This window comes from Tympanuchus pallidicinctus, unplaced genomic scaffold (assembly GCF_026119805.1).
Source record: "Tympanuchus pallidicinctus isolate F22 unplaced genomic scaffold, pur_lepc_1.0 scaffold8, whole genome shotgun sequence".
Lineage (NCBI taxonomy): Eukaryota > Metazoa > Chordata > Aves > Galliformes > Phasianidae > Tympanuchus > Tympanuchus pallidicinctus.
The window spans coordinates 52,065,881-52,090,005 of record NW_026294802.1 but is presented as its reverse complement, the minus strand read 5'-3'; the positions used below and the strand labels follow the sequence as shown (position 1 = coordinate 52,090,005).

At 41.6% G+C, this 24,125-nt stretch overlaps 1 protein-coding gene across 2 annotated transcripts in view; it reads left to right on the top strand.

Annotated features, from left to right (window-relative positions):
* The window catches only part of MED27 (mediator complex subunit 27), an 80,608-nt gene that overhangs the window by 42,553 nt on the left and 13,930 nt on the right, over window positions 1-24,125 (top strand). For both annotated transcript variants that reach the window (XM_052669359.1, XM_052669358.1), the window contains exons 4-5: window positions 10,578-10,671; window positions 19,909-20,016. In XM_052669359.1, the coding sequence (XP_052525319.1) occupies window positions 10,578-10,671; window positions 19,909-20,016 (202 nt within the window). The remainder of the gene's footprint in view (window positions 1-10,577; window positions 10,672-19,908; window positions 20,017-24,125) is intronic.

Sequence of the window (24,125 nt, the reverse complement as noted above, 5' to 3'; positions counted from 1 at the left end):
TTGTATTCTTTTGTCTCTTAAAAAAAATACCCATGGAGTGCCATTAAGAATGTCTGGTTTATTGTAATTGCATTTCATTTGTACTTGGAATTCGCAGAAAACTTCATGAACGTAAGTGAAGAATAGTTAAATGATGGAACACAAGTCAAACACAGAAATACATGTCAGTGCACTGAGTAGTGAATGCAAATTGAGAATGAATGGAGAGGGATTTTGAGATATCTGCCAGTTCACTGATGTTCAGAAACATCACTGCTTCTGCAGGACATTGGCTTCGACTGGTTGACTCTCAGTAGCTCCGTGTTAGCTAATTAATCATGGTATTTGCTGTCATGTTACTCAGTGAACCTGTATTGTGCTAGCAGCATGAATTTGAGATAATAGTTTCCAAATGATTGAAATATCTGTAATAGCTCTGGTCCTCATCACTGGCTTCAGCTTTCGCCCCTTTGATAAAAGCTTACTCTTAATGAAAGTTCTGCCTGCTCATAAAGTTTCCAAGTCTCTGTATTGATGGAACTGATTCCTGTTCACTACTTCATATAGCACATTTTTAATTAAAACACTACAGTAATTTATTGGTATATGTTATTCATGCCTTTAGGATCAAACTGATGTAACTTCTGCTCTGTGATGAACCAACTGGTTCTTGACTGGGTTTGGTTTCTGTTCATGCTCTTTTAGATTGTTTCCTAAAGAATAGAGCTCTCTGCTCAGTGGGTTTGACTGGAAGTTTTATAACTACAGGATCTGTAAGTTGGAGAATGCAACGGTGTAATGAGAGCCAAAAAAGAAGGAAAATATAAATTGTGTTTAAAACAAAGAAAACAAAAGTAACCTTGCTTTAAAATGCGTTATCATTTCTCTCCATATTTAACAGTTTGTCTGTGTGCTGGAAGTGTCTTTAGAATTTTTACACTGACTAATTAAATCTTCTGGTAGAGATCACGGCTGACCCTCTCTTCACTGGAGCATCTTATTAGAATAATAAACCACTCCCTGCTGGGAGACACTGTGTTGACAGACAGGCGAGACACTTTGGCTGCTGATTAGAAAAGGTTGATCGGGCTCATATTGTCTTCAGAGTCTGCAAGAAACCCTTTATTGGCCCTGCTGCAGCAGCACTGCGAGGAGCAGCGTGGTTGGGGCCGGCTGGTTTTGCTTCCCCACTTGCACTGCAGTGGGCAGCCTGTTAGTATGGGCTGCTGGCACTCAGAGGCTGTGCTTTTGTTCATCAGTGCCTGCTTGCTGTTAAAAACTATGTAGCAACTTGGAATTTCTTTCCTTTGGGTAACCAACTTGACATTCCTTAACAAAACTTAGTTTTTGTAGTGTTTTGAGCTCTATATTCTTTAATACGTACTCAGCATGGAGAAGCGTATCTAGCAGCAAAGCTAGGCAGATTTGGTACTCGTGTATTTTTTGAAAGAGATTGTCATTCCTTGTTTTTGTTTTTTTTTACTTAAGACGTTTTCTCTATTAGTATACTTAAAATTGTGTTGTGTGGTTTGATTGTTTTTTTTTTTTTTCTTTAAATAATGCAATTTCTAATAATAATACCTCTCTTTGCTAGCACAGAACCCAGTGGTTCTAAAGGAGGTATTTTCCTTCAGATACGTCCAGCGTGAGCACTGATGTATGTTTGCTTTTCCTGGAAGCTGTGCAGGTAAGGCAGAGTGATACAGAAGCCTTGTGTCCCACAGCACAGCCTTGGCTCCGGGCCCAGCTGAGCCTCATCCCTGCCTTGCCTGTTGAGCACAGCAGAGAAGCACAGGCAGACCAAGGGCTCCAGCATTAAGAAAGCCGTCGTGACCGTCAGGCCATTCTGGTCTCTGTGATTGCCTGCTGATCCTTGTGTGGGACGGGAAATAACTTCACGTGAGGAGGAACCTGATCGCAGCAGTGGGAAGGTAGCCAAAAAGGCGTAGTGTGATTGCGGAGAGTTGTTCTGCTGCGGTGTCTGGGCTGGATTTGGTGAGCCCAGGGGTTACTGCTTCTGCAGTCCATTCCCTTTAGCAGCCTCTGTTGTTCACTTCTGCCAGTGGTGGTGGAATTAAGGGGAATTTCCTTTCCCTGAGTCCCTAAGGGAATTAGTTCCTCTCCTTGCTGACTTTCAGTGAGCCCTGTAAAAATCCCAACGTAAGGAAACCTGCTTGGTTAAAAGGTCACATTGGAGTAAAGGTGATGAAAGATGTGGGTTTTAGAAAACAGGATTCTGCAGGGCTTCTCTCCACCAAGTGTCTGTATGGAAGACTCCTGAATGTATAAATACCTAACTGTACTTATTAAATGCAGTTTTTGTACCAGAAGGGTGGAAAGATGCCCTTGAAGGCATTGTGTGATAAACCTCAGAGTTTTAAGAGAGATTTTCCATTTCTGTACTAGTGCTCAAATACTGAAGTACTTGGTCACAGCCTAATCTCAAAGAGAAAAATCAGCGTTAATCAAGAAAACTTAGAAAATAGGTGATCATAGTAAAAGTTTGTATGACAAATGGATTGCATTGGGTTGCACAAGCCATTGTTTGGTACAATATTTCATACCTTTATCACCACCCCCTCTGAAAAATGGAGGCCTGTTTATGAGCCACCAGACTTTATTTTAAACTCGTGTTTAAGGACTTCTCATGTTTAATTTGACATTTGAAAACCTAACTGGTTTTCCATGCTTGAACCTCCCACCTGCCAAAGTTTTCTTGTTGCCTTGATCCTTTTTAATTATTATTTATTTAAGTACGAACAGATATGCACACAGGTGTCTGTACATGGTGTGTGTATGCACACAAATGTGTCTTTTCTTGAATCTTTGCTTCCTGCTACTCCTGTTGAGTACTCCAAAATCCTGTCCCAAAGGAACAGTGTAATTCTGAAGTAGAATTGAGCAGTGCGATGTCACTGTGGGGACGATGAAGTTGCAGAAGCCTGATTTTTAACGTCTTCATGTCTGTGATTTTGTTTTGCTTTGCTTTTTCTCTTGACTGATATGCTCCTTCAGGCATTCTGTTTATCTGAGTATCCTTAGATGTTAGCACTGTGACCAGATGTAGAAATCTGCTTCCCCAGTACAGCTGGAGGCCAGTAGGGGTTCTAAGGTAGTAGTGCTCGAATAAAACTCTTTCATAAAAGTTGAGTATCCTCACATTAGTAGCTTCCAGGAAGTTGCACAGTGTTGGAGAAGGTAGAACAGTAAGCATGCAGTGCGCCTATGGGTGCTCAGTGTGACTGCAGCCCTGACACACGTGCTCGTGCCTGCATCGGGTGCTGACATGGCAGACACATAACGTGAATCTCTTTGTAGCCAAAACTGAAGGAAGCATATGGTAAGGATGAGAAAATGTACTGAAACAGGTTTTCAGAGTACTGAGCCATTCTGAATTTAGAGAAAGTTTTAAGACTGCAGAGTACTGCCTGCGTGCGTCAGAATCTCATTGAAGTAGGGGATGCTTTGAGGCAGAAGACATCAGGGCTTTGGTAACGAAACCAGTACAAACAAAAGCTGTCCTGAGGAGTGCTCTGCTCTGCTCTCCTGCTCTGATACTGTTTGACCTTCCTCAGGGATTATATCCTCAATGCTCCCTGCTTTCCACCCTCTGCAATTTTGTAGCCTTCGTTAAATTCAGGGATTGATATGTGTCACATTAGTGACCCTTGAGATCTTCCAGCAGTGCTGTCCATGTGATCAAGTGCAGTGCATAGGAAGGTCTAATTGTGCAAAATGTGCTATGTTTTCCATCAATCAGTGAGCTCAGAAGTAAAATCTCACTAGTTGTGATAGGTATAGAATACATAATAGGTATTGCACATTATCTGTTGCTTTTCATAAAAGCAGGTAAGTACTGTCATTTCCCCTCTGTTGAGGGAGATACAAAACACTGAGAAACTGAGAAGATTGTGCTATTGAAATAATTCTTCAATAGCAGAGCTGAAAATAATATAAAATACTAACTTTAGAAGAAATGGCAGCATGGAATAATGTGTAGCATCAGGATCCCATCATGCAGTCAGCCCTAACAATGAAAGCCCTCCCATATGCAAGGAGCCCCTTTTATTTGTTTTAGGAGCTTGGCAAGGCAGGTGAGCCAAAAACCAGCTCAGCCCATGGTCATTTTTAGAAGCAGGACTAATGTGATGCAGGAGAGGGTGGGCATTGCCTGTCTCTCTGAAGCCCCTTGGGTTGAGGTGCGTGTAGTTTGTGCGGCTTTTGGTGAAGGCCAGCTGGATCTCTTGGCCCAAGTTAATCCCAAAGACTTCTGGCATGGCTTTACTGTATGGAAACTAGCGTGTGCATGTGCACATTTCAGTTAATGGGTGGGACACAAATTGCTTGACAACTTACAAGAACCGTCTTTGTGGATAAATGTTCGTGTAATAGTTCTGATTCTCATCCAGGCCCCAGAAAATTACTGCTGTTAGCATTTAGTGCTGGCTGTGAAGCAGCATCGACTTTCTCAAACAAGAAGAAATAAACAATGCTTATGTGCTGTGAGCCATAGCTTCTGGAATTGTTATTACTGATGTTAGGGAGGGCTGTTTTTCCTCTTGAGGTACATACAAAGGAGTTAATGATGTTTTTCATAAGGCACGCGGCCTAGTAACAAGCCCAGACAAGATTCTGGTGATGACTGTAAAGCAGATGCATGCTGATTTTGTTAACCAGCCTTCACACATTGCAATATCCGTGTTCAACTCTTGATTACTACTGTGCATTTAAGGCATTTTGAAGAACATTCTACAGAAGTATCAGGAAAGCTATTTCAACCATATGGTGAAATGTCTATGGGAATTCGACTGCAAGGTCTCTGTTTGTGATTTGAGGTTTTCCTTATTAAAGTTGCACTGTTGAAGATGATACACTGGAATTTGATGTTGTTAACAGAAGTCTTTTTGCTCTTCAAAACCAAATGAAACAGTGCTCTGACAAAACGTGTATTTTCAGAGCATATTAAAGAGGTGTTCTTATTTCACTTCAACATGTGGTTGTTCAGAGGCTGATTCAGGGCAGGTTTGCATTTTGTAAGTATTCAGCATGAGAACTTGCCTGAATTTGTAGCATCACTGTCACTTCTTACCTTTGAGGAAATTCCTTATGTACTTACACCTCATCCCTTATCAGCAGATTCTCAGTGGCACAGAATAATGCAGAATTGTTTGAGTGAACAAGACAGTACAAGTAACGTATTTTGCAGTAAAACAATGTTTTATTGTTGTAATAGAATGACACCGATGTACAGCATTCCTGTCCTGGGAGCTTTGGTCCCCACAGGAATTGTGCAGGCACAGGGCTGGGTCATGGATCTGGTTCACCTTGAAAGCACTTCTTACTTTTTGAAGCCAGATCGGTTCTTTGATTCAGTTCTCCTAGCACAGCACGGTTGAGGGGGCCGGGATGTGTCAGTGCCTTATGTCACTATTGGTGCTGGAGACTGGAAACTGTTGAATCACAGCCTCAGGTTTTGAAGTGCTCTGTGAGTCCAACCCTTCAACACTGTCTTAGTTTCAGCAGAACTGTCCAAACTACTCAGTGTTCATTTCTAAGTGCTGTACTAGTTTGGCCTTTCCTGAGTGAGAAGTGCAGATGGTTAAGGGTTGGATGCAGCTCTGCATGCATGTGCTTTTGGAGCAGACTGCCCTGTATTTATATATAAACACTTTTGGACTATTTGGGCACATGGCGTGATTTAATCTTTTGCATCCACTCAGTATTGAAACGTCATTCCTTGTGACTAGAATAAGATTTCTAGCACAGATGATACCAGTTAGCTGAAAAGCTAACTTGCTGACATCAGTGGTGAGCTTCCTTCTCTCAGCTTTTGTGCTTTCAGGTGCATGCAGTCTCATTTTCCCCATACTGAGGCTGGGTTGGGCGTGAATTGTTGTCCAGGGTATCTCAGCAGATTTGCTCTTTCCAATCCACTCCTCCTGGCTTGCTGCATCCCCCCCTTGTGGAGTCACTCTCCTAAGATGCTGCCATGCCAGCACCCCTTGTGCCAGCCACATGTTGCCACCCTGAGGCTGAAGAACCATAACTCCAATTTCAGGGTTGCCTCTTCTGCCTTCAGTACACTTCACAGTAGAAGTTTCTTAGTTGAGTAACGTAATGCTTTTCCTTTACAACCTGTCATGAATAAAGATTTCACAGCAGGAATTGGAGGCATTAAAGGAGAAGCAGAAGAGAGAATTTGTGTGCAGATGATGAAAGAACAGAGGGAAGCATAGTGAGTACAGTGAGGAGCCTGGCTGGAGTCCTCACCAACAGAAACTTTGTTTTTGGATGAGAGAAGAGAGAAGAAACCACTAAAGCAGTTCGTTTAGACCGTGAGAGGCCGGTGGTGCAGCTGTAAGACAGGGTTGCCTGGCAAGGGAGTTTTTAGCTGGGGGAGAAGGTGGTCAAAACAGGCAAATGCCTGCAGTGCTAGTGTCAGGAAACACGGGCATTTTTAGAATTTCTAGTTGGAAGAACAAGAGCCTGAAATAGCAACATATCAACTGTGGAATCTGGGGAAAGAGGCAGAAATTTCCAGGTTGGTCTATAGATATCATGGGCTGTGACAGCTGCCTGATGAGATGTCTTGAGGCATGATGTTGCTTTCCCAGCGTGAGAGTTGTTGAATTCCTTTTCATGCTCTTCGTTGCCTACCCAAGCAGGAAGTATCATTTCACAAAAGCTGACAGAGGTCACTGTTTTAATAGCTGTTGTTAATTGATGCTTCTCAAAAGCCTTCTATCAACTTGAATTTGCTACCTGTGGAGACTGGCTCAGCAGGTGGCTGAATTAAATTAAAACTTTAATTCTGTGGTTAATAAATCACGCTAGAACTGTGACTGTGTTTTAAAATATAATATCCAATCAATTTATCTGAAAGCCATTTATGTATAAGAAGAAATTATTAGCTCTGATTTAAATGGTAACAAAAAGCCCTCCCTGAAAGTTTGGAAGCACTGACAAGCACTTCCAGTGCTAGTAAGTGATGGAATGTGTGGAGAGTTTCCCCTTTTGCTGTCCAGAATACCTCGAATCTCAGACTGAACAGAATCAAGAGCTGCTCTTCATCCCATACAATGTTTTCCACTCAGCGATTCAGGAATGGTGAAGCTCCATTGCACTGCAGACACCTGTCCGGCTCTCTCTGAAATCATTTAGCAAAATGTTCTTCTTTTGAAAGATCTCCTCCAAAATTGGTTACAAACTGCTATATTTCTAATTTTTAAACAGTAATATTGAGTGGAAAAAATGAACAGCATGAAAGTGAAATACTGTGTGGGATGAATGCTATTTAAATCTTGTCTAAGCTGCTAAACATCACACTAACGTTGGATCACTGGATCTGATCCAGTAAAAATTAAAAAAATAAAAAAGCAGATATAGAGAGAGAGGTCACATCACAGAACCAAGCCATCTGTCCAGTATGGAATTAAAGGCATTTTACAATGAATTAGTTTTTCATATTATGGGAGGCCTAGGTGTGAATCAAAAGGTGTCTGCCTGCGAAGACAGTTCCTGAATTATTTTTATGTTGTCAACCTGATGTGTTGGCATGCAGCATCTCATCTGGCTTGCTTAGCTAATTAGTCCGTTATAACCAGTATCTTATAACTAGCTTCAAAAGTTTTTTCTGTTGCTTCCAGATATCATTGTTGTAATATGGACCAAAGGATTTACATGTGAGCCTGCTGCCAAGTTTTCAAAGAATGTCTCTGCTGCTTTATTCTAGCATTGTTTTACCGTACGTGTTCATAACAAAGAAAGCTTTCATTTGGAGAATAACATTCAGAATTTGTTCCAGTCTTTGCTGGTGTTCTTGGAGTAGATTGGTTCATTTGACCTCTGCAGTATTAATATAGCATGTTTATACAAGAAAGTACCCTACTGCATTAAAATGGAAATAACGATTTATAGCGTTGACAGCCTTGGAGAATCTCTGATGTCAGCTCTCATCTTACTGGACAGGGTTCAGTTGCACATTCAGTTGCATGCCACTGATTGGTACTATTTATCATTTTTAAAATAAAGATTTTCTGTTCAAAAGTAATTTTAAAACCTCCGTCAAAAACATGAATCTGTGTCATGAGGGAGAGAAGGATAAGGAAAATGGGATGGAGAAGTTGCAACAAACGTAGGAAACCCGGCTGTTTTAGGGCGAGAGGGGAATTTACTGCCATCTGATTTCACCTTGTCTGTAATTCTGAGAGTTCACTGTATTTTTTTTTCGTAAGATATGCCTGAGGTTTCAGCAAATCTATTTCCATGTGCTTTTCCCTGCTCTGTTACTACTTGTGTCTGTGAATGCTCATTCCAACCAGCGTCTTTTGTAAGTAGGAGAGAACTGAGACGTGGTGATACGTTGGAAGTGCTCATAGCAGAAGTAAAATTAAACTTCTCTTCTTAAGTGCTACACATTTCTGAGAGTCTGTAAAAAGTTCTGTAGCATAAATAGGAGCCATCATATTTTTGAGCTGTAACTTGCTGGATAGAGATGTGTAAATTGTGATTGCTCTTACTTTGGCACTAAATTAATGCATTTCATTTCTGCAAAAGAAGTTCCAGACAGCAGCTTTTTCTATGACCTTCTTTGCAGACAGCCTCGGGAATGCACCGTGTCTCATCTTCATTGTATGCTCTTCAGTTTGCTCTGCAGTTGTCACCAGTTATCCTTCTACACTGCCGTGCTGCTTCTCGCTTATTGCACCGATCACAGAATCATAGAATTGCTCAGTTTGGAAAAGACCTTCAAGATCATCAAGTCCAACCTCAACCTAACCATACTTAGCAGGGTGTTTTACCTGACATCCTCTCTGAAGGGCATAGCCCTAGAGGAGCTTTGCCGTGCATTAGGTTGGATGTCATTTTGTAGTTGAGGCCATCGTGTAGTCAGGCTAACTCAGTGATTAGGTGTGAATCCTTAAAGAACCCTTCTGGTCTGATGCGTCCTCAGGAAGCACTGATGTCTGCTTTTAAATAAAGGCAAAGGGCTTGTGGATTTCCTCTGGATTCTCTTGATTGAGAAAGGAAGGAAAAGGCCACTGGTGGGTATGGACCCCATAGCTGTGCCTTGCCAAAGTAACATGGATTTCCTTTGTTTATTTTTTTCTTGGGTTGGTTTTTTTTGGATTGGTTTTCTTGAGCATTACAAAACCAGTTCTAAACCCCAGTGTCTTAGTAATCGGCTTTTGGTAGAACTTCATTTTGAGTTAACGTGAGCAGATGTCTTCAGATCTCTATTTTTATATCAACTTTTGACCTAATTGCATAGCTTTACGTGTGGGTTTATTCCAAGGCAGTGCTGTTGAGAAGCCCAGAGCTCCCTGTTCTGCCTGACACCAATCTTTTCTGAGAGAAAAAGAAGGATCTGTTTCTCCTGCTCAGGTGGCACGTGATGGTGGTTGGCTTTGAGCATAGCTTGAAGGCATGCAGTCAAGGCAAGTTTTGCATTTAAAAATGATTGGGTCTAAGAGAGAGTTGAAGAATTAATCACCTCCAACCAACCTGGATCTTTTTAAAGGATAAATGTACATAGCCATTGGGGTTTTCCAGAGAGATACAAGCAGATAAATTCCAGAGTCCACAGTGTTGTTTCTGTGATGTCAAATTACTTGAATTTTTCTTCCTTAATGCATGTGGGCTTTGTCTTTTGTTTTATGATGTGCAACTTTCTATTTATTTGTTTTTAAATTATCATCCCAAACTCAGAAAAGTTAAGTACTGCAATAATTTGCATTAAAACGTCCAAGGTTGTGAGATAGTTCCTAGCCATATTCTAATGGAGAAACACAGAATTGCTTTTCACCAGCATCTCAGACATCTCCATTCACACACAGGAGATTTGGGATTTGGTAGTGTTTAAAATTAGGTGTGTACTGTTGATGTTTGATGTGTAGATTACTCGTCCTGAAGCACTCATAAGAGTCTCCTCCTTCACCACACTGAAATCTTGGTTTATGGATATTCTGTCTGCTTATTAGCAAACAGGCTGTTAATGAGTCATTCAAATGAATGGGGAAACTTTTCTGCTCAATTAGAAGTGCAGATTAAGGTTTTGACACAGCTTTCTGGGGTGGGAGAGGTTTTGCTGGGTTTTATCACTCTGTGAGTAAGCAGGACAGTTGATCTGGGTGTCCCACAGCTCTGATGGACAAAACATCCCCGAGGAGGTTGCCTGACAAATTGTGTCCTGTGTTCTGTTGGAAACCTTTGCAGACTTTCGTGTTACCTAATAAAGGATATCTGGCTGTATTTAAAAATGCTCTGCAAAAATGCTTTTCTCTTAAACAGCAACCCATATTTGCTTGTATCCCGTCTTCTGCTTTTTGAAAACGCTGTGTGTTTTTATATTTCAATATCTGTTTTGAAGTAATTAGTATTTGCAACATCCACTTGGGTGTAGCTCATGGTTTGCCTGTGTTCAAGGTCAGTCCGTTCCTTTTTATTCCCATACTTTTATTCTGTACAAGATATTCGCTATCTTGTCTGTATCAAAGATAATTAAAGTCATTCAAAGAAATCCTCTGGACATTAAAAATAAGTAATAATCTGCAAGTCTGTGACAGGGAGGTGTGTGTGACTGTCGTGTTGTTCGGCAGGTACGTCGATGACGTGATCAATCGCATTGACAGGATGTTTCCTGAGATGTCTATCCAACTCTCCCGGCCCAATGGGACCTCTGCAATGCTGCTGGTGAGTTGGGTCGTTTCGTCCTTTCAGATGGATTTCTTAAGGGACTTAATTGCTATTTCTAAAAGGCAGGCTATTAAGGATTATTTTTTTCCCAGAAACACGCTGCTCTTCGTTTGACCCAGCAGTGTAAGATCTCTTTTGCTTTTGGGCAAATAGATGATAAAAAGAACTTCATCTTTAAATGCTTTTTGTTGTTAAATAAGATTGTTGAAATGTGAGCGTGAGGTCAGATGCTGTGTTTTTCAGCAGTCTTGGCAATGAGTGTATCTCAGTCATGACGGTGAAGAAGAAAAAGAAGTAGGGGTAAGGAGGAGTGAAATTGTATTGCTTTCATTTGTCTAAATTTGTTCAAATTGCTCTTGGTCCAATGAATTTCTGTTTTATGATGAAGTCAAGAATTTGCCTTTGAAGTAAATGAGCAGTAAAGGCTGGATTATAGATAAACAAGTCCAATACATTCGACTTATTTCTGCCTGACCAAGCAAGATTTCATTCCAGAAGAGCCTATTGTTCACATCAGTTCTCACAGGCAGCTGCTGTGCTTAGAGAAGGAGACGAGTCTGTATAAAGTTTCGACTCCAGGACAGCAGCACAGCAATAGGGTCTGCTGAGCTCTTACAGCATGGCACTGGGAAGCTGATTCTCCTGCAGCAGAGTAAAAGACTGAAGTCAAATCTTTTGACAGCTTTTAAATGAAAGTGGAAAATTCCATATCCAAGTGAAAATGTGGGACCAAATCCGTCTTTTCCATCTCAGATCGTTCGTGGCACATCCTCACATAAGCTGCTACAAAAGGCTTGGTTATAGTGCATGTGTGAGTGCAGTTGTTGTTTCCAAGCAAATCGTAAGAGAAATCTAGAAATCAGATATTTTGTCAAAACAGCTTTCTTGAATCAAGAATTTATGTTTTTTTAGTGTTTGTTCAATTGACTACTCTGATATTTTTAGATTTTGCCTGTATTTTTCAAAAATACTATAAATGTCTCAATATTAAGTGTAGCTGTGGTTACATTCCATTTTAATTTATCAATTCTTTAGCATCTTACTATTAACTTTCTTTAAGTAGCCTAAAATTCGCCAGGGATTAATTGAGTCAGAGGTTAAAATATACAGCTGGCTTCCACTGGCATTAAATCATTTCATCTGCAATTGTTGGATTCACCAAGTGGAACAACATATTCCATAAAAGAACTGAATTCATCAGTGCAGTCCTAAGCTCTGTAGAAGCTTTTGCATTTGCTGTTCAGCTGACTTTATGTTTAACTGTTTCACTGTAGAAAAGAAAAAGTCTCATTTTACTTCCTTGCTTGGAAACCATTTCCATCCTCTTGGAGTCCCTCTCTGCACCCAGTAATTGCCTTCCTATTCTGATGGCTTTTTGAGGTCAGAAAACATGTGATACTTTTCAAGAACTGGGCACAACTGGGAAATTGTGTGAGTTACCTTGGATAAAGCTGGTTGGGAGCAAGGTGCACTGGGAAAATGGTAACTGTAAAAGAAGCCTCATTTGCATTTAGAATAACTTCCGAAATAACGTTGGTCTCTAATCAAGGACAACAGCACTGCAATGAACCAATGGATTGCATATCTTCCTTGGATCAGAGATCAAAACCGCTGTTTTTAAAGTGTTTTTGCATGTGATTTTGTGATGGGTTTATCATTTTTTCTTTTAGGCAGGTTTTCCCTCTTTCCCATCTGTCTCAGTTGGTGTTGCCAATATGGCACTTTCCATCTGGCCCCGACTGCTGCAGAAGCTTTTGCTGTTTTCAGCCACAAATCATTCAGCGAAAGGTGCTGCAGGATGGGCAGTGTGAAGAGCACCTCCCCCAGAAGAAGGGGGGTTTCTGCAGAACGTGTCATTTCTCACTCTGAACTCATCCCAAGTTAGATGTGGAGCTGCTCTTCCACAGCAGTGATTTACCATAATGCCAAAGGATTCAGATAATGCTTGTTTTGTTTAAAAATATTTCACGACCGTATGCAGTTTGTCCAGAGATAATTAACCAACCATAATGTCAACCAGTTTCATTTGTGCAGTGTCTGCATCGTATTTGTGAAGATCTTTACCATAGAGGTATTGTTATATTAAGATATCTTTAAATCCAGTCCTTTAGTTTTCCAGAAGCACACACATTTGTCATCAAAGGCACTGATAAGCAGATACGTATGTTAAGAATGTGCAAACTATTGGAAGGAGGTGGGGAAGGAGGATCAGGGCTGTGAGATTCTTTGAAACTTCAGAATCACTGGAAATGACCGCAATGTCATCCTTGGGGAAAAAGAGATCTAATTCAGAAAATGTCAGTCCCAAACTGATTGGTGCCCATCTTCATATTCACGTGGAAATCACGTCGTGTCCTTAGCTGTGATGTGGGGCTTTCAGATCCCGCATGTTTCTAGAGAGGTGATTACAGCTGCTGGGCTGAGTCGCAGGGTTGGTCACCTCTGCGTGATGCTGGGCTCTCCCTCAGCACAGTACAGCTCTGCAATAAGCTGAGAACTTTAAGGAGGGGGGGGGGGTGAAGAAAGTGTTCCTGCGAGCACAAATGCTGTGCATTGAAAGGTTTCTGCCTGCTGCTCCTTGGAGGGTGCTGCTTCCTCAGACAATAAGGAGATCTTTGTGTTGGAGATTTATACACAGCAATTGTACCTCATTAGTCTGGATTTATGCTGCACAGACCAAACATAAATAATTGAAGCCTTTCAGAGCTGTGTGAAATCCTCAACCGACTTTAAAAGCAGTTTACCATTTCAAGGTGCTGTTTAATCCCAATCTTCACTGGTGATTTTTCTATTAATCTTTTAATCGTGCTATGCATAAAAAAGACTAAACATAGAATTGTATCAGCTTTAATAACAGTGTTATGCAAAATTAATTTGCAGCAGCAGCAGCAGAGGGAACTGAGGCTTTCTTAAGATTTTTGTGAGATTTTGTTGGTCAACTGCCAGGAGCTGTAAAGAGAGAAACCTCATCTTGTGTTAAGGAAACACAAATTGATTTTTAATTAATGCAAAATACCTGCAGTTTTGATGGTATTAAATAGTTAGTTGTATTCCTAGATAGTCTCTACTTGTTTCTAATGATGCACCCATTGTATGGCTGTTTCAAATACCTTGTTTCTCTTACCAGCGTTAAGACTCTCTTTTTCAGTGTGAAACTTCTAATTCCTGCAACTCATTCCTTGGATGTTGTACAACTCAGGAAGTATTGGTCCCATATGAACTTCTTTAGGGCCATGTACCTGGCCAGCCCTGCGCAGACACAGCAACTTCTGCTCATCTTCATCCAGGAGCCACTTGCTCTTCAAGCAGCTTTGTCTCCCCAGTGTTTATAAAGCTATGTAAGGTCACTGCTCTCCAAGTTAGAGACAGCAGGTGAATATTTTTAGAAATAATGAATAGCTTTCTGTATTTGGAGCTGTTTCTGAAGCATAGTGCTCTGTGTAACCAACTCTCCATTGGAAAAGTTGTTTCTTCCAAAGCAAAGCTCATTTCAGAAATTGGCATTTCTTGTTTTCATGTTATCTTACAAACTTTCTGATGCTGAAGGCATTTTATGCATTTATACAGATGCTTAGAATTGTAGTGGATCTCTCCTATAAAAACATGAAGCATTTTTGCACAGTTTCTGTTCATTCTCAGTAAAATCAGACACATTTTGCGTTTCAACTTTCAAATCTTGTTCCAAGCATTTTAAACAGTCTGATTGTATGGAAGTGGGCTGTATTAAAGGCAAATAGGCAAGACGTCTGTTCACTGAATCTGAACAACTTCTTATGTCTGAATATTGTTTATCAGTGTTTTATATAAAATCATGATGGTTTTCTCAAAGGAAAATGGATTCTGAAATTATTTGCCCATTAAAAAGGTCTCTAACTGATTCTTGTTCAAGGCACCTTACTCTTGGAAGGAGTTGAAGAATTGCAAATTGTGACCTGAGGTTAGAAGAATTTTTCTGTTTTTTGAAGAAGTTTCATTTTATACAAGGTCCAGATCCATTTTCAACTCTATGAAGTTCCTGCTGTGCTGTAATTCAGAATAGAAAGAGACAAAATCCATTTTGCTACCCATGGCAGTGTTGGTCCAGCATCACCAGTTCGTATGTGTGGCTGGCACAACAGCACTGTGTGATGCTTTGCTTAATTAGCAGGAAGTGCCATGTACTAAAGGAGAGCATCACCAGCTTATCCTTAATATGGCAAAATCATTTAAATCCTTTATCTGCGTTAACTTCTTATCGTGCACTACTGCAATTAGATTCAATTAATGAAAGTCAAATTCCAGCCCTTACATTAAAATAAGGAGGGGAAGAAAAAAAAAAAAAAGGAAAAAATTCCTTGTAAAGAACTAATTAGTATGGTTGTTTATTTAGACTCTAATAGCTTAATTGCATCCTATCTTGCTATTTACAAATAGGCATCATTAAAGAATAATGAGCATGTGAGGGAAAGTGCAGCACTGATACAGCAGATGAGACACAGGGAAAAAAACCTAGCTGAAGGTTCTGGGGGGGCAGTTTGATTTATGTAGTGAATACAAAACCTTCTTTTCCAGTACATATAAATAGGATTTCCAGCCATTCTAGTGATTAGTAAGATAGATGTAGGAGTGGGAGGAAAGGCTTCTGGCTGGCAGTTCCAGAAGGAGCAGGTGCCTGGCCTTTTGCTGGAAATGTGTGCAGCTTGGTTGCATCTCTGCTTTGATGTTGCCTTGTTCTTTTGAAAGGTGACTAAAAACCTCATGCAAACTCGTGGTCCTTTCTATACTAGCAGGGAGGTACCCTGTTAACTGAAAATAACGTTGTCTTTCTTTTAGCTCTGCAATGCAGAGCATCTGCAGCTCAGATCAGCAGCAAATTCCCTGGGATGCTGAGGGGAAATCTGGAGCTTTGGGATTGTTCTGTGAAGTGTTGGAGCTTAGTGCTGTCAGCACACTTTCTCCTAATATTAAACTTTCAGATAAATCTGAAGAAAGAATGTTTGTTAATGCATTTTTTAAATCATTTCTAAAAGGTCCTTTCATTTGCTATCCGTTCCAATGAAAAGGCCAAATCAAGGGGTGTGTTGCAAGCTATTTCTTCCAGGCAGAATTCTGGCATGGCAAATGGATTTTGATCCTTATCATTCTGCGGATTAGTTTTGGCCCTGATACTGACTCATTTGGAAAGGTATTTCTTTCTTCTCCAATTGGTGAGCTGTGCTAACTGGGAACGTTTTTAGCAGCCTTACAAGAAATTATCTGAAGCATTTTCACTGATTATTCCATATCCCCTCCCCCAGACTTGGCATACAGCATCTGTCATCTGCTCTTTGAGAGTTACCGTAGCGATAGACAAAATATTTTTAAAACTGGGATATTTCAAGATTTTTATTTTCTATATTTTTGTCAGAAAAGCTGCATAATATTGCAGATTTCAGTCAGCTGCCTGTCCTACCTTCGTCTGGTGCCTGCTGATTTGGGAAGCAGGGGCATTACAGAAAACTTCACTGCCTGAATTCAGTGCACTTGAGTTAAAAGCGAGTGAGAAGCCCGTTGTTTTTACACAGACCAAAACAGAGGCTGCAGAAGTATTTAACTCGCAGCTGTTCCATTTTCAGCTCACAGAACTGTGGGGCATATTTTTTCATTCATATTAATTGAATTTTAAAGTGACCTTGTACACGTATTGATTTGAATTAAAATCTTCCACATCAAGGACAAGTTGGCATATATCCTACAGGCAAAATATTAAAAAGCCAAGTGCTGTCTTAACAGGGTATCGACAGAAGAGGTTGCAGTTTAATGGGAGAAGGTGGCTTAGAAGGGAAATTGTTGCCTTTTTCTTGCAGAGGAAAGGTATCATTTCGGTGTCATAGAGGAGCTTCGTGCAGCTGCTCTCTGTGGCAGCGCAGGCTGCATTGTGCCCATTAAAGCAGGGAGAGCCTTGAGCTCCAGCACAGCGCCCTGTGCTCCCTGGGTTCAGAGCAGAACTCTCCGATTGTTTGTTTGTTTGTTTTTTATCAGAGCCATTGGGTTTTTGTTCCTTCAGGTGTTCTATGGGGATGCAGCTCTGCAACCAAAGGTGTAAGTTATATTCCATACATGGGCTTCAGTTACCTGCATTCAGCAGGCATCAAAGGAAAACTGTTGGCTGGAAAACGTGATCTTTAAAATGTGGTTTGTGTGAACAAAAACATTCACATTTTGAAAATGCTTATGAGTCTTGATCATTAGAGGGAAAAATAAAAGGTCCCTCATTTCTCGTGTACAGCAGAGAATGTGCTTTATCCTTTAAAGAGCTGTGGGGCATCCTTTTGGCTCCCACGTGTAACTGCATCCTCCAGCCTGGTGATGGTTCATTCTTTGTGCTGCCTACCTCAGTGTTTCAGCACTGTTAAAAATGATGATCTGTGAGTCCTCAGAGCTATGCTTCTGCATTTCTTGAGACTTAACTTGTGTACTGTTCCTGTTATTCCTTTTGATATCCTGCAGCAACTGTCTGAAGGTCCTGATTTCTCTTCCAACCTCTCTAAAACCTATAGGAGGAATTCTATGCCAACACAACAGCAGCTCAAAATAGGGGATTGTTCTGTTTCGATGCCAGACTGCCAATTCACTGCTAATACTGCTGTGTGAGTAGAGATTCCAACACAGCACCTCACCCAGAGAGCTCACTCAGAAGCATGCATTAAGAGTGGCTGTACACAGCTCTCCCAGATATGGGAGATGAGGGAAGGCAGTGACCCTGCTTGTTTGGCATTCAACATGTGGATGATGTGAGCTGCTGTCCTGTTCCAGCCTGCAAAATTTGGCCTTTCAGTTTTGCATGATGGATAATAGCTGCGATCTGGGTAACAGCGACAGCTTCTGAAAGTGAAAAGTGAATGGCTGGAAGGCTGTGAAAACGGATGACCTGTAAAAGGGCAGTGAGCTGATGCAGAAGCATTTCGAGAGGATTTGTGCAGGTCAGCCTGGTGGGGAGGTTTGGGGGCAGCAGGATGTGTATGCGAGCAAGCTGGAGTGCCAAACATGGGACTTTTCAGTTTGTTACGTGTGACTACTAACTCTGAGGATTTTCAGGAACATCCCACACAGGCTTCAGAGCAACTTCATCCAAGTTTTTTTTCCTGCCTGGCAGCAATGTGAGATATGAACGCGGAACGCAGGGGAAAGAAGTGAGCATCCACTGAAGTGTGTGAAAGGAATGAAAATAGAAAATATTACATATAGAGCTGTGTCTGGGAGTTTGTAGGACTGCCTTTTTGCTCTTCATTAAGAAGATTTCTGTTTTGTTTAAAGTTTCCTCTTTTTCTGCTCTGAATTTTGCTGTGTATAATTGCACAGTGTGGGGTGGAGGCAGTTCTCTCAGTAGGGATGCATCCTAGAAAACCGCCGCTCTTAAATGAGGTAGAAAAGAGTAAATAAAAAAACAATTAACTGTGAGCGTGCCAACAGCTTTTTTCAGGGTGTCTCCAATTTCTCATCTCGTTTCTAATTAATTCTGCCATTATGACAAAGTCGATCTTCTGATTCCAGCAGATGATCAGCATCATAGAGCAGCCACATCTGGGACTGTATTTTTAACTTAGTTGTTACAGTGCTCTGCTGCTTTCTTCTTTCCTTTACTTGCAGACCAACTAGGTCTCATCACAGAGGATCCCAGTACCACCTTTAGGCCTAAATTCACAGCACCTGAGACCTTATTGGGTTGCCTGAGAATGCTGAGTGGTTCTGTACATGTTCATGAAGTCCCAGTGTAACGGGAGAAGGTGGGAATCAGAGCTGTTGGTGCTGTGGGTGTAGCTCAGGCCTTCTTGCAGGCTACCCTACCTCTGCAACATTTTTTCTCTTCAAAAATCTCTTGTGGATTGCTTTTTCCTTTATGCTTTTGAAAAATCATGCCCAGCAGCCTGTCATCTTGAAGGCTGTCATTGACTTCTTTTTCCCTTCTCTTTCCCTTGATCTGTCTGTTGCTGTCAACTCATTCTTTCCTCTTGCTCTAACTCTTCTGGCCCGGAGTTGCTTTTTTCCACATCCCACACCAAAGAGTTGTCATCAGTTTCTTTTAGGATCTGTAACTGTCCTGCTGTGTAGTTCTTTAAAATGGGAAACTGGTATTTACAGCACTTTGGGTGACTGTTCTAAAAAAGCTCTGTGCTGTCACTCCATTCCTTCCCCCGTTTCCCGTCCCAGCCCTCAGTCCTCCAGCACAGTCCATCGGCGTTGGCATCGCCTGTTTTCTGCTGTCTGTGTTCCAGCACTTCATCCAGTTCAGATGAACACATGCGAGAGCAATCATCATCTTCCTGCTAACATCAGCAGATAAATCCACTCCCAAAGAAATCAGTCACTGTGCGTCTTTATTGATTTGTTGTATATTTTTCCTTTTTAATTTCTGCTAACGACTGCTGCCTCCCACCTTGTTTCAACATGAGTAACTGGTGCTGACTAAGAGAATAAAGAGCAATTTTGTGCTTTTGTGGACGAGTGAAAACTCCATCATGTTTGTACAACAGGACAGAAAGACAAAATTCCTATTAGAGGTTTAAACAGGATTGAAGTACAAGTTCATCTTTGAATGTTAAATTGATTTTTAGATTAAAGCATCTTCATTATTGTTTTCTTTGTCGATACTGTAATTTAGGTTTATTTCTGCTGTTATATTGTGACAGACCAAGATGCTACTTTTATTCCTTGCCCTTTGCTGTTACTACAAAAGAAAATTAAACCTTTCAAAATGTGAGATTGTTGCTGTTGTAATTGCTATTGTCCCACTTTGTTTTCTTGTAAATATTTTTACCTAAAGTGTGGACCTAAAGTGTTTTACATTGAACCTATGGCATGCTTTTAAAAGCTTACATTAGAAGAGCCTGATTCTTCTTTCAAATTATTTTTGCTTACATGGACTCCCATTGGAGAATGTAGAATACATTGAAACTAATCATAATTTGCTCACTGTTTTTTGACAAGTTGTTGAGTTGTGTTGTTTATAAAATGGAGGGAGTTGCTTGGCTGTGTCGTGTCTGCACAAGGGAATTCTGTGAATTCATACATTTTTGGTTGCAAATGAATGTTTGCTCTGCACTTTATGGTCTGTCTCTTCCTCATAATGTGCACAGTGTTTTCAGATCTCCTGTTTTGTTCTGTCTATAAAATATTGAAAACTGAGATTGCATCAGCTTAAGCTGTTAACATGATGGTCTTGTGAATTCAGACACCATTAGCTCTCCTTCACCTTGTTTGTCCTTTTCTTGATAGGTTACCTTAGGAAAAGTGTTAAAAGTGATAGTGGTGATGCGGAGCCTCTTCATTGACCGGACGATAGTAAAAGGATACAATGAAAACGTCTATACTGACGATGGCAAGGTAGGTTATCATGTATCCAGCAACCATCAATTTTATTTTTAGCTGATATTTAAATGTCAGAGAAAAGGCATCCCATCACAAGTATGCTGGAATCACAAAACTGTCAGAAGAATTTGTGGATGTTTTACAGGGTTTAAATTTATCATGCTTTCCTTGGATTTTTCATACCCAAATGTCTGACTTCTTTCTAAGCTCTGATGCTCTAGCTTGAATTTCTAATTTATCACCTTAGACCCCCGGTTGCCTCATTAATAGTGTCTACTGAGAAAACATTTTTTCAGTGTTCGAGCACATCAATAGCCCAAGGTTCAGTCTTTTCTTTTCTGAGAGCTTTTGGGAAATCTTGGGCTAGCTTTGTGTTCAACTTGATAAGCTCAGCCATGAGAATCACTGCTAGGTAGTCCTCAGTAATTTCCTTGTCAGTATCGGCTCGTCTTGAACAGCAGCCACTAAAGGTGAGTGTTCCCTGCTTCCACGAGGGTTTTGTTTCATCAGCCATTCACCATGCTTGAACCCTTGCATTTCTCCTGACTCCAGATGGCCGCCTGCAGCCCGAGTTCAGGACAGGAGCTGACACCTTTGGCTCAGGTTGTTCCTCCTTGGCTCAGGGTGGCGTGGTCTCTGTTACTGAGATAGCAGGACACTCCTGTGCCAGAAACAGTACTAAATGCCTCCATGTTGCACATTTTCTCTCTGGAGCTTTCTCTTCTGATTATGAAGCCTATTAAAATACAAAGTTCATTATATCAAGATGAGTACTTGGCACCCATAGGCCATGTTATAATGAGGTGAGACTTCTTTCCTTTCTGAAGTGATAACTGGGTTTCAGCACACAGCAGCACGTTGTGTACTGACCCAGGGTTCAGCAGCTCCAGTCTAAATCTCTGTTCCCTAGAAAAGGCCAGGAGCAGATCTGCCAAAGAGTGTCACGCAGCTACGTTTCCCAGATGAGAGATTCTTACTTGAAGGGTGGGGGATTGGCCTAGGGAAGAGTAAAATAAAAACGCACTGATGTTTTTATTTGTGTTGCTCAGATCTACGGGTTTAAACACCACTTTGCAGCAGAAGCAGTTGCACCCCACTCCCAGTATATCAGCATACAAATGCAGACTAAAGCATCAGCCCCTCTTCACCTTGAGACCTGCTGGGAAGTGAAAGAATAGCCTAAAAAGCACTGACACCACTTGTTGGTTTCCCATGTCACATTTCATGTGGGTGTGCTCATTTTCTCCAATGAATCCAGTTTTCTTTGAGGCTCCCTTGAAATATAATTATGCTGTATGTGCTGAAAAGATGGGTAAAAGTTCCTTTGCAAAACTCAGCATCTGGTGTGCAGCTTCTGTCTCGCTCCAGGTTAGCTCTCAGGAGAGCTGTGTTCCTCCACTGTTGTCATCTGAGAGTGGTTCTCACCACGGCTGGCTTTGGGCACGGGGCACTAACCTTTGTCTGTGTCCATAGGGAGCAGTTACCTCCTCCTGAGCAGCACTGCTAACACCTGCTTTGCCTTCTTGCTTCAAGCAGTCTGCAGGGGAGGCTGTTCTCTACCAACTTACATTTCAGCATTCTAAGCGGGGCGATGCGACGGCTCCCACGAGGCTGGATGAACCCCTGTCTGTACCGTGGCAGTTGCTATTCCATTGGGCCATCTCAAGGCTGGAGCAAAGCTGTAGGTCTGCATTTCAGGTATAAATAGGAACATCTCGTCTGACTTTGGTAGAACTGGAGTTGCAGCCTCTTAAATCATGAGTAAATTTGGCTTGGAAGATTGAATATATGCGTAGCTTGCTAGTTTTGCCAACTGGAGCACATATTGACAAACAGTGGGCTCCCTTTTTTTCCACTAATTAACTACACTGGTAATTGGAGTATAAGAATAAGATAGTGCTCTTGCAATGATTCGCTTTACTTTATTGTGCCTGCTGGGAATGAGTGATTACAGTCGATTGCAAACATAGTCCATTCCAATTCCTTCTCTGTCACAACAGCTGCTGTAGGGAAAGTGCTCCACTGTTCTAGCTTCTCAGTTTCCAGCCTAGTGCTGGGAAGGAAGCAGTAGTGCTCAGAGACTCAGAAAGGTGTGAAGGAGATCAGTGAGCATCCTGTTTGTTAGATAATAAAAACGCAGAGAAGCTTTGGAGTTGCTGTAGGGAGTGATTGCTTTTCCCACTAGCAGTTTGCACAGTGATTGCTGATTGGGGGTTTTGCTTATTTGTAGGGATCATTTAATATTTGTAAACAGCAAGGATGAGAGTAACTAAAAAGGTATCATACAGTATGGCAGTTCTGAAGCTCCTCTTTTTTCTGTAAGTCATGCTGAAGAAGGGGCGCTGGAATAAGTCACAGCATCCTTGCACTTCTCTACGTGCAAATAGCTGAGTGGTGGTCTTCTGAGCAAGCCTCCTAAGCCCACATATCAGAAGGTCCTTTAAAAGTGAGATTCTCTGGGGGGATTTCTCTGAACGGCGAGGTTTGGGGCAGTGCAATGTATTCAGCACTGTCCAACAAAAAACTGAAGGACGGCACAGGCAGAAAGTGGAACGTGCCTTGTGAGGCACAGAAGGGGAAAGCACAACTGGTTTAGCAAATTTTGCATTTGTGGAGAGAGAAGGGAGAGAGCAAACAGGAGAGGTACTGGTGTCATCTGGTGCATTAGGCAGGCAGATCTAGAAGTAAAACAAACATGGGTGGCTCTCAGAGCTGTGCGTGGCAGCATGCTGAGGCACTGCCAGCAGGTACACAGGAGAGCTGACGTTGCATTATGCGGGTTGCTGTGCACTTAGACGTCGCACTGTCTGCACTGACAGGAGCTTATGCGAAAGCTTCCCGTGGTTTCTGCTGTACTGAAGTCTAGTTAAATTGGTTGCTCTCTCTTACAGACTTAAATACTTTCAAAGTGAAGGTGAAAAAATGAAAAGTAGTGTTAAGCTTTCCATGGGTAAAATAGGATACTGCACTTTGGCGTTTTATTTTCAAGCTTTGCTTATATAGACAAAGCATCAGTGTGTTTCTTAAGTGCTTCGTGTACTTCTCTCGTGAATTATTCACAAACCCTGCAGAATGTGTCTTTGCCAGGTTGCCAGCTGCATAACTTAGACATTTTTGGTGACACTTTGCAAAAACAATAGGTGAGCTGTGGCAGCGCTGTCATGCAGCCGGCTCTGTGTGCTGACTGCTCTGCCTCTCTCCTGCTTACTGTACCAGCCATTACGTCCACCCCATACTGATGTGTTTTAATTAGCCCTGTAGCTTCAGCTATGGCACCGTGCCACCTTCGATTTCAAACTTTGACATACTCATTGTGCACTGGAATTTAACCACGATAGTAATTAATTACTAATGTTGTCCCGATTCCTGAATAAATGAAGCTGTGCAGCTCGCTCTTGCAGGGCAGGCTGATCGTCAGCTGAACCATTAGTTAACCTAGTCTGCCAATAAAAATAGAGATGCATTGGGATTCTGCTGGCGTGGTGGGCAGCACCCTGCTTCTCTTTGGACTCTGGTACCACGGAGCAGCAAGGCAGGGTGCATTTGGAGTGGGCACTTAACATCCCTGCCTAGCCAAACTCTGATTTCTGCATCCGTTCGACTTAACTAAAGAAACATAAGTGTCTCTATTGAATTATCATGTTAAGGAACTGGGGTTATGTTAATGCTGTGGCTTCATTAATTACCCCATATCAATAAGCGAAGGCAGCTTTTAGCCTCCTAGCGTAAGAGAGGAAAAGAAATAGTAGTATCAAAGGAAAGCTTCAAAGACAGCCCGCGCTGTCTCTCGGGTAATTTCTGATCCCCGTATTCTTTCCACTTCAAAGCTGGGTGTGTGTGTGTTTGGGTGAAGGGGGGTTGAATCCGATTTCTCTAATAAGTGTTGGCACAGGACCTGTTTGATATTAGATGCAGGGAACATTCTGATTTGTTATCGCCTTTGAAATCGTTCAGATGACCTTCAGAAAATGGCCTCTCGTTACTTATGCTGGGGGTGGGTGGGGAGAACGGGGCGCTGGGAAAAAAAGCCCCAGTTTAATTCACATGCAGAGGATGCCCTGGAATTGTGCTTTCAGCAGTTTTTTAGTTACAAATGTGTGTCTTGATTGAAAGTGAAAAGTTGA